The following is a 13,867-nucleotide window of genomic DNA, read 5'->3' on the forward strand; positions in this document are numbered from 1 at the left end:
CAGACAGTCACCCAAAGCTGGAATTGAACCTGGGTCCCTGGCGCTGTGAGGCAGCAGCGCTATCCACTGAGCCTCTGTACTGCCTAATAATTTTTCAGGAAGTAACACAGCTTAATCAGCATGTTGAAACTGAAAGGTAGATTAATGTTGCAACTGGGACACTTCATTTATTTACCATTCCCCCATCCCCCAACAAATTATAGGAATAAAAAAAGCACCACAAAAACTGCATGACAAATTGTTGGTTCCCTCCTCAGACCTCTTTGTTTCTCTTGACTCCTTTAAGGTGCAACTTAAAACCTAACTCTTTGAACAAATGTTTGGTCAGAGATTCCCCCAGAATCTCTTCCAGGGGCTTGATGTCAGATTTTATGAGATTTATTTGATAAAGCTCCTGTGAAACGCCTTGGTTGTTTTACTATGTCAAAGGTGCTATACAAATACATTGATAAACTTGCAGCTCGAGCCTCTAGTTTCAGACCTTCAGAGAGAAGTGGACCATTGAATTAGTTACTAGTTACTATGTCAAATTCAAAGTGAGTTTTAGACACTGGGAGAACCGCCAATGCTGGAGTTAGAGATAACACAGTGTGGATCTGGAGGAACACAGCAGACCAGGCAGCATCAGACGAGCAGGAAAGCTGATGTTTCGGGTCAGGACCGCAGTCCTGCTGCGGCAGATGCTGGAACTTGAATTCAATAAAAATCTGGGATAAAGAGTATGATGATGACCATAAAACCATTGTCAATTGTCAGAAAAACTCATCTGGTTCACTAATGTCCTTTGGGGAAGGACACTGCCTCCTTACTTGGTCTGGTACACATGACTCCAGACCCACAGTGATGTGGTTGAGTCTTAACTATGCTCTGGGCAATAAATGCTGGCCTAGACAGTAATGCCCACATTCCATGAATGAATAAAAGAAAGTTACGGTGAACCTTCTGTTCAGTAACCTAGTCAAGTACAGTCTGAGAGAAACAATATTCTTGTTGTTACTGGTCAATAACCTGTAACTCTTTACTAATATTTGGACATTTTCTTCAAGTTGCACATCTCAAGCCAATATGCTGAAAGATATCTGGCATCATTGACTTGATCATAAGCAAAGAACCATGGCAGCATGGATCAAGAGTTACCCTGTTTGCTCTAATAAATTGCAGCAATTTTTCTATTCTGTTGACATAATTTCTCAAGAACTTTCAAGTCATACTGTTTTTGCTATTATTATTATTGTAGTAACCAATGAATGTGGAAGCTCTTATAGTTGACAGTATCATCAGAGTCATCATTGGGGAAGGCAAACTGAAGTTCAACTGCTAGTTTGGAAGTCAGGTCTTGCTGATTTTCTGATAGAGTATCAATGTAAGCATGCCATCTCCAGTTCAACTGAGCTTTATGCAAAATCTTGCGAGTTCTAACCTTTCTGTTATAGTGATGGTTACTTACAATCCATGAACAGAATCTGCTGCAACAGTTTGGATCCAATGACAATGTCCTGACAACCAGCATCTGCAAATCTGAAGAGTTCTGAAGAAGAGTCCTGACCCGAAACATCAACTTTCCCGCTCCTCTGATGTTGCCTGGTCTGCTGTGTTCCTCCAGATCCACACTATGTTATCTCTGGCTCTAGCATCTGCAGTCCCTGCTACCTCTGTCTCAACAGCAACACTTTGTTGTAAGATTGAATTCAATGTGCTAAGATCAGTATAGCTGATATTGATGACTAGGCAGTTGCCAATGTTTGATTTTCTTGGGATTCAGGTTCTCTAAAACATGGTATAGTCAGCATGGTTTTGTGCAAGGATCACAAACTTGATTGAGTTTTTTCAGGAAGTTACCAAAAAGATTGATGAGGGCAGAGTAGTAGACATTGTTTACTTGGACTTTAGTAAAACCTTTGACAAGGCTCCACATAGTAGACCAATTAGTAAAATTAGGTCACATGGGTTTCAGGGTGCACTTGCCAATTGGATGCATAATGGCAGGAGACAGAGAGTGGTGATGGAGGGTTGCTCTTTGGACTGGAGGCCTGTCACCAGCAGTGTTCCACAGGGATTGGTTCTGGGTCCTCTTTTATTTGTCATTTATATAAATGATGTGGATGAGAATACAGAAGGCATGGTTAGTAAGTTTATGGTATAGTGGACAGTGAAGAAGGTTTTCTAAGATTACAAAGGCACCTTGATCAAATGGTTCAATAGGCTGAGAAATGGCAGATGGAGTTGAATCTGGATAAATGTGAGGTATTGCATTTTGGTGCAGCAAACATGAATAGGGCTTATATGATTAATGATAGGGCCTTGGTTATTTCTGTAGAACAGAGGAACTAAGGGGTTCAAACACATGATTCTTTGAAATTTGCATTACATATCAACAGAGTGCTTAAAAAGGTGTTTGGCATGCTTGCCTTCATTGCTCAGTCCTTTGAGTATGGGAGTTGGAAAGTCATGCTGAGGTTGTACAGGACATTTTCAGGAATACTGTGTCCAGTTCTGGTTGTCCAGTTATAGGAAGGATATTATCAAGCTGCAGTGGGTTCAGAAGAGATTTACCAGCATGTTGCTGGGTATGGAAGGTTTCAGCTATAAAAAAGGCTGGATAGGCTGGGACTTTTTCCACTGGAGCGTAGGAGGTTGAGAGGTGACCTGATTGAAGTTTATAAAATAACCAGGGTTATAAATAGAGTTAATGGTAGTTGTCTTTTCCCTAGCATTGGAGCTGCCTATATTTGAAAGACACAAAATGGCCGACAAGGGAATAAACAGAATTAAAAAGCCTGCTCCAGCATTTAGACATAAAATAGCAGACAAGTGATTAAAACAGAATTAAATGCCTGTTCCAGCATTTAAGTGAAACAATAGTGTCTTCGAGAAGGGGTTATTTCAAGGCGAAAGGTGAGGGCTGTGCTCCTCGCACAGACAGCAATCAGAGACAGTTCGATAAGAGGATGTTCAAGGGCAGGCAGTTTGAAAATTTGTAACAAACACAGATGAACTCGTGAGACTGTGGCTTGTAAAAATCTGTAGGGTTAAACAAGTTTATTAAACTACGACAAGTGATTGATTCCAGCCTCATTAATGAAAGGATGTTGTCCCATTAGGTGAAAAGAATTAGTCAGAATAAGGACAATAAATCTCAGTATATAAGGCAGTCAGCCTAACTCATTACACAGCTGTGGAAACAGCAGCTGAAGTTATTTTGCAGTAATTAGATTCTTTCTTAAAATTATTCATGATATTTAGAAATCAGTTCTACTTAAAGATTCTTCAGGTAAGCACATCCTGTAAGAAACAAATTGCTTGCAACCTATTAGCTAAAGAGTGCTAACAGTAGATGTAATTATAAAACCTTACATATAACTAACTTTATAATATAAATTAATATTACGAATCTTACAGCAGTTAGTAGTGGGAAAATATGAGGAGTAACAGAATTTGATAGAGATAGCGAGGAATACAATGGGCAACAGAATTCAAGCAGTCCTTAGAGATAAGCAAGTCTAGGAAGTGTTCGAAGGAGTACAGCCAGTAACTTTGGAATGTGAATTTATAAGATGAATAGAAAGATCCCAAGACCTGGAGATTACAATGTCTTTAAACATCATGAGACCATGGGAACCTAGGGCTATCCACAGGAGTGTCCATCATTCATTAGGTGTTTCACAGGATTGGATGTATAGAATAAGGGGAAGGGCACAGTGACTATGTTGTATGTGATTATTGTAACACAAAATGTATAAAAATATTGTAATTCACTGTAAAAACCAAACTGTGTCATTGATCTCTCTTCTGATCTGAGCCAAAAATTAAGAGAATGACTAGGTTCTCATGTTAAGGCCAGATGTGGGGATGTCTTTGGCCCTCTCCCTGCATTAACTGGTTATTGCTCAAATAAGAATAGAGACTGTCTCATGCCTGAATCCTGCCTGCCTCCTGAGTCTTTGGCCCCAGACAGGGGTTTTGCTCCTGCACCTAGGTTGGAGGATTTCAAGTCTATGGGACACAGTTTTAAAGTGAGGGGAGAAAATTTAAAAAAAGACATGAGGGGCAAAAATTTTTACAAGAAAGGTGATTCGTGTGTGGAATGAACTTCCTGAGGAAGTGGTGGATGCAGGTACAGTTACAATGTTTAAGAGACATTTGGATAAGTACATGAATGGGATAGGTTTGGAGGGATATGGGCTAGGAACAGGCAGGTGGGTCTTGTTTAATTTGGGATTATTTTCAACATGGATTGGTTGGACCGAAGGGTCTGTTTCCATGCTGTATGACTCTATGACAATCATTTAGTTTTGGCAACTTGCTAAAGAAACATTATCTGTATCATGTGCATTGTCTTCAAATTGCATATGATTTTCAAGCTTGAATTGTACTTCCTCACTAAACCACTCTAGACCCATCACCTGTCCTTCACTATGTAAATCTAAATTGGTGATAGCGGTTGTAGAGGTTAATGATTTTAGATTCCTTCAAGATAAATTCTTCTGCTTACATTGTTCCAGCTAACTCAACCCTTTGGACTATTATACCGTAATATGCCCTGGGAGTGCTCAACATTGACTTCAGACGCCATGAAGTCCCATGGCTTCAGGTTAAACATGGGCAAGGAAATGTGCTGGTGATGACCACATATCATCCTCCCTCAGCTGATGAATCAGTATTCCTCCATGTTGAACAACACTAACAGTGGCAAAGGTGCAAAATGTACTCTGCATAGGGATTTCAATGCCCACCATCAACAGTGGCTTGACAGCAGCAACTACTGATCAAGCTGGTCATGTCCTAAAGGACATAGCTACTAGATGAGGTGTGTGGCAAGTGGTGAGGGAACCAACAAGAGGGAAAAACGTACTTGACCGCATCCTCCCCAATCTGCCAGCTGCACATGCATCGGTCCATGACAGTATGGATAAGAATGACCACCGCATAGTCCTTGTGGAGACAAAGTCCTGACTTCACATTGAGAATACCCTCCATGGTGTGTGGCACTATCACCGTGCTAAATGGGACAGACTTTGGACATACATAGCAAATTCAGACTAGGCATCCATGAAGCAGTGTTGGCCATCAACAGCAGCAGAACTGTACTCCAGCACAATCTATAACCTCATGGCCAGTCATATCCCTCACTCAACCATTACCATCAAGCCAGGGGATCGACCTTGGTTCAACAGAGAGTGCAGAGTGCAGGAGGGGATGCCAGGAGCAGTACCAGGCATATCTAAAGATGAGGTATCGACCTGGTGAAGCTACCAAGCAGAACTACTTGTATGCCATACAACACAAGGAGCAAATGATAGACAGAGCAAAGCCATCCCACAACCAAAAATCAGGTCTAGGCTCTGCAGTCCTGCCACATCCAGTTGTGAATGGCGGTGGACAATTAAACAACTCACTGGGGGAGGAGGCTCCACAAATATCCACATCCTCAATGATGGAAGAGCCCAAAATAACAGGCAAAAGATGAAGCTGAAATATTCTCAGCAATCTTCAGCCAGAAGTGCCAAGTAGATGATCCATTTCCTCCAATGGTCCCTTGCATCACAGATGCCAGTCTTTAGCCAATTCAATTCACTCTACATGATATCAAGAAATGGTTGTAGGCACCGGTTTCTGCAAAGGCTCTTGGCCCTGACAACGTTCTGGAAATAGTACTGAAGACTTATGCTCCAGAATTTGCTGCTCCCCTATCCAAGCTGTTCCACTAGTTACAACACTGGCATCTACCCAATAATGTGGAAAGTGTCCAGGTATATCTTGTACACAAAAAGCAGGACACATCAATCACAGTACTATGTCTTTATGAGGTGTATTTTGTCCTTTTCTTGTGAAGAAAGGTTGAGACAGAGATGAGGAGCAGTCTGCTCAAAGCCAGTAATGTTTACAGCTTGTGAGGCCTTGTACTTTTTTCTAAAAATTGGAACAATAGAAACAGCCTGAATGGATGGGATCAAGCTCCAACAGAACCAGGACTTTTAGTTTTAGTTTTCACAGTTGCTGGGGTCTTGAAGCTGGATGTGGAAGCTCTTACTACTCTCTCTGTTACAGGAAAAAGCTGGGTTTCTCTTCCTGCTGCTAGAATTGCATTTGAGACAATCTATTTTACTGAATTTGCCTTTGCCAACTATGTGTTTATGGGATGTTACTATTTTGGAACAATTAATTAGTAGTAGACAATACATGTTATTTTGTTTAGCATGTCAATAGAGTTACAGTTTAGCCTTTTTTAAAAATTTTTATTTTGTCTGTATTTTAACTATAGTGTAAAAATAAAGTGTTTTTGCTTAAAGTTGATTAGTTTGACCAATTGAATTGCATCTGGGATGCAATGACTTACACTTACTTTTAAAATAATTAAAAAGTTAGGGTCTAGGCTATCTTCTGAATATATTTTGAAGGGGTTTGGTCTGGTCTGTAACAAATCCAACCTGGCCATTTATCAGAGATAGCAAGAACTGCAGATGCTGGAATCAGTGACAACACAGTGTGGAGCTGAAGGAACACAGCAGGCCAGACAGCATTAGAGGAGCAGGAAAGTTGACATTTTGGGTTAGGACCCTCCTTCAGAAATGGGGAGGGAGAGGGGAGCTGGGAAATAAATAGGAAGAGGAGGAGTGGGGCTGGGAAAGGTAGGTGGGATGGTGATAGGTGAATGCAGGTGGGGAGAGGTGGGGATTGGTCAGTGGGATGGTTGGGGCTGATAGGTGGGAGAGAAGATAGTCAGGTTAAGGAGGCACGGATGATTGGGAGTGTTGAACATGTGATGAGGCCGGATGTGGGGAGATTTTAAAACTGGTGAATTCCATGTTTAGACCAGCGGGCTGTAGGCTCCAGAGGCAGAATATGAAGTGCAGCTCCTCCAGTTTGCGTGTGGTGTCAATGTGGCACTGGAGGGGGCCCAGGATGGATATGTCACCCAGGGGGTGGGAAGGGGAGTTAATATGGTTGGTGGCTGGAAGGTCTTCTCGACTGTTGTATACAGAACGCAGATGCTATATGAAACGGTCTCCGATTCTTTGCTTGGTCTCACTGATGTAGAGGAGGCCGTACCAGGATCAATGGAATACAGTAGACCAAGTTGGCGAATGTACAGGCGAACCCCTGTCTGATATGAAAGGTTTGCTTTGGGCCTTGAGGGGAGGTGAGTGGGGGGAGGTGTAGGGGCAAGTGTAGCACTTCCTGCGGTTGCAGGGAAAGATGCTGGATGTGGTGGGGTTAGTGGGAAGTGTGGAGCAGATGAGGGAGTCACGAAAATTGAACAAAGAGATATTTCCCTCCCCACTCCTATCAGTCTTTGGTAGGGACCTCTCACTCCGCGAATCCCTTGTCTGCTCCACACACCCCACTAACCCCACCACAGACGGCGCCTTTCCCTGCAACTGCAGGAAGTGTTACACCTGCCTCAACACCTTTTCCCTCACCTCCATTCAAGGCCCAAAGCAAACCTTTCATATCAGACAGGGGTTCACCTGTACATCTGTGAACTTTGTCTACTGTATTCATTGCTTCCGATGTGGCCTCCTCTACATCGGTGAGACCAAGCTTAGACTCGGAGACTGTTTCATAGAGCACCTGCGCTCTGTATGCAACAAACAACAATGCCTTCTGGTTGCCAACCATTTTAACTCCCCCTCCCACTCCCTGGGTGACATGTCCAACTTTCAATGTCCAACACTCCCTCTCATTCCCAACTTCTTAACCTGACACAACCTTTCCATCTTCTTCCCACCTATCCACCCCACAAATCCCACTGACCAATCCCTGCCACTCCCTACCTACATTCGCCTATCACCATCGAACCTACCTTCCCCAGCCCCAGCCCTCCTCTGTCTATTTATTTCCCAGCTCCCTTGCCCCTCTCCATTTCTGAAGACTGGCCACTTATCACCCTATCAGTCTACCCTCAATTGTCAGTAAAGTGATGGAAGGTGCATCAACAGGACTATCAAGCAGCATCTGCACAGGAATAGTCTGTTCAGTGATGCCCAGTTTGGGTTCCACCAGAGCTGCTCAGCTCCTGAGCTCTTTACAGCCTTGGTTCAAACAAGGACAAGAGAGCTGAATTCCAGAGGTGAGGGGAGAGTGATAGCCCTTGACATCAAGGCTGCATTTGACCAAGTGTGGCACAAGGAGCCTTAGCAAAACTGGAATCAATAGGGATTGGGGGCAAAATCTCTGCTGGTGGAGTCATACTGGCACATGGGAAGGTGGTTATGGTTGTTGGTGGTCAGCTCCAGGACATCTCTGCAGGAGTTCCTCTGGGTAGTGTCCTAGGTCCAACCATCTTCAGCTACTTTAATAATAACCTTTCCTCCATCATAAGTTTAGAAGTGGGGATGTTCACCAATGATTGCACAATATTCAGCACCATTCGTGACTCCTCAGATACTGAAGTAGTTCATGTTCAGATGCAACAAGATTGGTACAATAGCCAGTCTTGGGCTGACAAGTGGCAAGTAGCATTCACGCCACACAAATCCAGGCAATGACCATCTCCAATAAGAGACAAGCTAACCACTGCCCCTTGACATTCAATGATGTTACAATCACTGAATTAGAATTAGAATTGGGTCTTTTTGTCACATGTACTCAAGTACAGATGTACAGGAGTACAGTGAAAAGTTTATAATGTTGTCTGTTCATGGTGCCATTTTAGGTACAAATTTTAGACACAAAACGAGGAATGAGAAGAAAAAAGTCGCATTGTCTTACAGTGATTCATAGTATAGGTTAGAAATAAGACTTAGTTAAAAGGATAAACATTACAGTCAGATAAACAGATTACTGATAAACATTACATTGCAGTAGATCAGTGCAGGGGCTTCCACATGTGGTCTGACTGGGTTGCAAGCTGCTGACTGCACACGCCAGACCCACTATCAACATTCTTGGGATTATTAAATTCTTTGCTGTATCTAGATTGTGATCCAAGATCATCTGGGAAATGTTAGGATTTTCTATTCTTCATATAAGGAACTCATTTATATAATCTCTACAGGTTTTCCTGCACATCTTGCAACAATATTTCCCAAAAATATTTGTGAAGATGGGCTCATTGGTTTTTGGGATAAGTAGTCTCTAAAAATAATGGTGTGAATTTGAAGTATTTCTAAGGAGAGGATTATGGAAATAGAGTTTTTAAAAAACTTGGGCCTTCCCTCTACTCCCCAACTTAGATTACCTTTTGTTTTTCTTCTGTTATTTGTAGATGGTGGATGGGCTTTGGTGAGTCAGGAGGTGAGTTACTTGCTACAGTATTCCTCGTCTGTGACCTGTTCTTGCAACCATTGCATTTACATGTCAAGTCCAGTTGAGTTTCTGACCAATGGTCCCCCCAGGATGGTCAATGGTCACCCCTCCCGAGGAACTCAGAGATGGCAACACAATTGAAACAATGTAGCAGATGATTGTGGCCCTTGAGTACTGAATTAACTTTCTATTGGTAACCACAAAACAGGATAGGATGTGAGAAATTGAAGCTGGTAGCAATGAAACCACTAACTGTTTAGGTAGTAGTAGAGTTGGTCCTGACAACCCAGTAGATATGAGATTCATGACATTGAGGTGTCACCAGAGCAGAAATGGCATATGTTGTGGCACCAAAGTAATGCATGTAGTGAGTACAGTAAGTCCAACACTTACTAGTCCCTTCAACAATGCTTTGCTCACAACAATTCTGCTGGACTGAAACCATCCATTGGTCCTTCTCAAGCGTTAAGTACGTTTACGTTTCGAACGCTGTTTCTCTAAACCAGCGTGGTTAAGTTTTCTTGAGTCGGGTCGGCGGGGGTAGGGGTGGGATAAGGAGATCCACAATAGTTGCCTTTTTAGTTGCCACTTTAACACCCACATGCAAAAAACAGCCTTCTAATTGGTAGAGAAAGGATGGGGAGCGGGTAAAGGAGAAATCTCCTACTGCCAGCAGTGCAACTAACACAGGGACATTAGAGAGTCCACCTGTTTTATTGGGATATAAAGTTAAGTGCGCTGTGGCGATGAATGTTGTGTGTCAATTTTGTCGCTTTCCCCCGGCCGGGAACCCCCTGCAGCGCGGCCGTTGCCTGGATACTAATCCTGTTGTCTGGCCAGGTTTTCTGAGATGCAGTAAAGTGGAACAGCACGAGGTGGGGGGACCAAGAACTTCTTCCAACACTGTTCAAGAGGAGGCAAAACCCGAGCTCAAACAAAGAACCGAATTCAACTTAGTGCCAGGGAGATTACCCGTCGCCGACTGTCCACAAAGTTACAGCGAGTGTGAGCAACCAGTGGACAGGGCAACATGGCCTCAGGCTGCCTCCCGCTGCCTTCAGACAGTCAGTGAGAGCTTCAATGCAAGTGCGGGGAATGGAGGAGAGCCGGGGACACCGAAGGAGCATCCGTGCGGCCAATGCCGGAGTCGTATCCCTTAGGAGCAGAGTCTCTCAACCCCTGTCACCGGGAGAGAATAGAAAAGAGATTAAGGTTTGTCGAGAACCTGCTTCAATTTTTAAAAAAAATATGACCGAACTACCAAATCATGTTGTCTGATTTTTTTTTCTTTTTGGGTTTGTCACTGGTGGCAAGGGGCCGGGCACCCAACATCTCGCTTTGAGAAATTGTCCCCTTTGACGAAGTTTCACCACAAGTTGTTTTTCTCTCTCTCTCCTAATAACGTTTGGAAAAACAATTTAATCATTTGATAGATCTCGGGTTCAATTCTGTGCATATCAGATGGATGTCAATCCTTTGGGATAAAATGCCAAAGAGATTTACTAGAATGTTCCAGAGACGAGGGACTTCATTTATTTGGAGGTACCGAAAACTTAGGCTGTTCTTCTTAGAGTAGAAAAGTTTTTTTTAGGATGATTTAAGAGCTGGGCGTGCAAGAAAGAAAACAGATAGAATAAATAAGGAGGAACAGTTTCTAGTGGAGTGGAGTCAGCAATCGGGACGCAAATTTAAAGAAACTGAGAACAGAAATAGAAGAGAGATCAAGCAAAATATTTTTACAAAACGTATTGTTATGATCTGGAATGCAATGTCTGAATAGTTGGTGGCAACAAGTTCTGTTGTCATTTTCATTAGGGGATTGTTTGAAACGGTAACATTTCAGATCTCTGGGGATAGAGGAGAGCTGTGGGACTAATTGGTTCAAAAAGCCGTCACGGACGCCAGGGACTGAGTAGAACCTCTTTGTTCTGGATGATTCCAGTTGCCCTGTCATTCGGAACTCAAACTCTTGGATATCATTCGAACATACAGTTTTGGGTACATTGTCCAGATAGCACATTCATGTTTCTGATAATACTAGATATAAGGAAACTATTGATGCATGCCTGCCATTGGGTCATATTTATCCAACTAATTTTCAAAGGAATTGGAATACATAGAAATCTTTCGTTCATTCCGTGTAACTATTACACAACGGGTATTAGCCTGTTTCTAGTGAGCAATTTTATGAATTTGCACTCCTAGGAGAGCATAAAGGAAATTCGTTGGTGTATTTCACATGATTTTCCATCCAGGAGTGTGAATTCATAAAATGAATCAATTGATGTTGTCTCAATTTTTTCTCTTCCAGTTTTACTGGCACAGCTGCATGTTCACCCTGCTTCCTGTAAGGATTCTATTCCATCCTCCCAGTTTTTCCATCTCTGTGGCATCTGTTCTGATGAGCCACCTTTTACAGATGGGCCTCAGGCATTTCTGGCCCATCTGAAGATTCCCTCCTACCATGGTTGATAGGGCCCTCAGCTATGTCCATCCCATTTCCCCTCTTCTGCTCTTGTCCCTTCCTTTCACACCCACAACAACAATAGGGCCCCTCCTGTCCTCAATTCCCATCCCATTGGCTTCTTCAAAGGATCACAAGCTGCCATTTCCACCATCTCCTGTGGGATGCTACCACCAGACACACATTCTCCTCTCCTCCCTTTTCAACTTTCCTCAGGGACCGTTCCCTTCAGAGTACCATGATCTACTCCTCCTCTGCTCCCAATGCTTCCCCACACCCTCTCAGCCACTTCCCATGCAATCTCCAAAGGTGTAATACCTGCCCGTTTGGGCCCCAGACACACCTTTCAGGCGTAGTGCAGTTAATTTGCTGCTATCTGTAATTGCTGCTCACAGTGCAGTCTCCTTTACGTTGGGGAGATGAAATGCAGACTGATTGACTGCTTTGCAGAACACCTATGTCTGCAAAAAGGACTCCAAACTTCCAGTTTCCTGCCATTTCAACACACAGCTGTTTCCCATGATGATATGTTTGTCTCAAGTCTGCTGCAGTGCTCCAGCGAAACTCAAAGCAAGCTGGAGGAACATTACCTCATCTTCTTGCTTAGGTACTTTACAGCCTTCAGGGATCAACATTGAGTTTAAAAATTTCAGAACATCAACCCTTGACCATAATCCACTCCAGCTGTCAATTATTGAGTAGCATAGAACTTCTTAACTTTTATTTAAAAAGTAAAAAAAACTAAAAACCTTTCTAATAAAATGCAATTTATTTAGAATTTTCTTTCTGAGAAACATTTAAATTATAATTTCTACATTCTCTTCATCTGAACAGTGAAGATAATAATACTAGGCTAACTAAATGATTGTCACAACAACACTGTCACGAAAACACTGTCTTAAACTAACACTTCCCTGCAATCCTTAGACAATTATTATCAGAACCAATGATCATTTTCACTGCTTTCAGAAGATTTGTATTTAATCATTACATGTAGAACCTTTTTCAACACAATAAAGATTTCCATTTGCTGGTCTACAGCGTATCATGCAAAATCTGTTTTCGTTTCTGGATGTACCAAGGTTACAGTTTTGTCTTTCAAATGGTCCCCAGAAAGCAAAATCTATAAAGGACAACTTAAGACTGAATGTGATATCATTGAAGGAATAAAGATTGAATGTTCTCAACAATGCTTGGATGATGTAGAATCAAGCAAACAATAAGTTCATAACATAAAACAAAGAATTGCGGATGCTGGAGATTTAAAACACACAAAAACAGGAATTGCTGGAGAAACTCAGCAGGTCTGGCAGCATCTGTGGAGAGAAAACGGCATTAACATTTTGAGTCCAGTGACCGTTCTTTAGAACTAGAAGTAGCTAGGAAAAGGTCCCACTTTATACTGGAACAGGGGATTGGGGAGGGGAAGAAGTGAGCAGATAGATGGAGATGAAACCCAGAGTGAGAGAGAAAAAAGCATATGCAACTCGATTGTTGATAGCAAGAGATAATTTGCTAGTAGATTCTAAGACAGTAGGAAGAAATAGAAGCTAAATCTGTGATAATTGGGCCTAAAAGTGGTTGAACATGAATTGGCTGTGCTGAAAGCAGCCCATTTCATTATTGGACCTGGAGACCTGCATTTTATTAGAAAGTTTTTTTTAGCTTATTTTACTTTTTAAATAATGCTTTCATGGTATACCGTAGACTTGGTTAATTATGTGCAATATAGAATGACATGGGTCAAGCTCTTTGCTATAATTTACAGTCAAATTTAGATAATTTAAGTATGGAGAATATGTCAAGAAAACAAATGTTAAGGATGGTGCTGCCCTGAATGGAATTCCACTTTCAGTTGTAACAAGACTAAGTCAGACCAAGTCTATCATTTCCAAGTTTTACTGTTTATTTCCCTTCTTCTGTGGCTATGGTCTGTTGCTTTGATGTCTGTTGGATCTTACGTGTCTGTTTTGTTATAATTTGATGAACTTCCTGTATTGCATAGGCTGATGTGTTTTCTTCTTCCATGATGTTTGTATACTTAAGGTGTAATGAACAAGCAGTGTTAACTAAAGTTACTTTCTAAATTGAACAATGGAGCTTTAAATACGAGTGTAAGTAAGTGATGGATGCCATTCTCTTGTCACAGCAATA

At 42.1% G+C, this 13,867-nt stretch overlaps 1 protein-coding gene across 1 annotated transcript in view; it reads left to right on the plus strand.

The window, feature by feature from the left end:
- The first annotated feature begins 3,182 nt into the window (after window positions 1-3,182).
- dnah5 (dynein, axonemal, heavy chain 5) overlaps window positions 3,183-13,867 on the plus strand; it is a 343,343-nt gene continuing 332,658 nt past the window's right edge. Inside the window, exons 1-3 of the mRNA XM_048608626.1 lie at window positions 3,183-3,271; window positions 9,209-9,237; window positions 10,090-10,461. Of these exons, the coding sequence (XP_048464583.1) occupies window positions 10,330-10,461 (132 nt within the window). The 5' untranslated portion in view covers window positions 3,183-3,271; window positions 9,209-9,237; window positions 10,090-10,329. The remainder of the gene's footprint in view (window positions 3,272-9,208; window positions 9,238-10,089; window positions 10,462-13,867) is intronic.

Source organism: Rhincodon typus, chromosome 2 (assembly GCF_021869965.1).
Source record: "Rhincodon typus isolate 14 chromosome 2, sRhiTyp1.1, whole genome shotgun sequence".
Lineage (NCBI taxonomy): Eukaryota > Metazoa > Chordata > Chondrichthyes > Orectolobiformes > Rhincodontidae > Rhincodon > Rhincodon typus.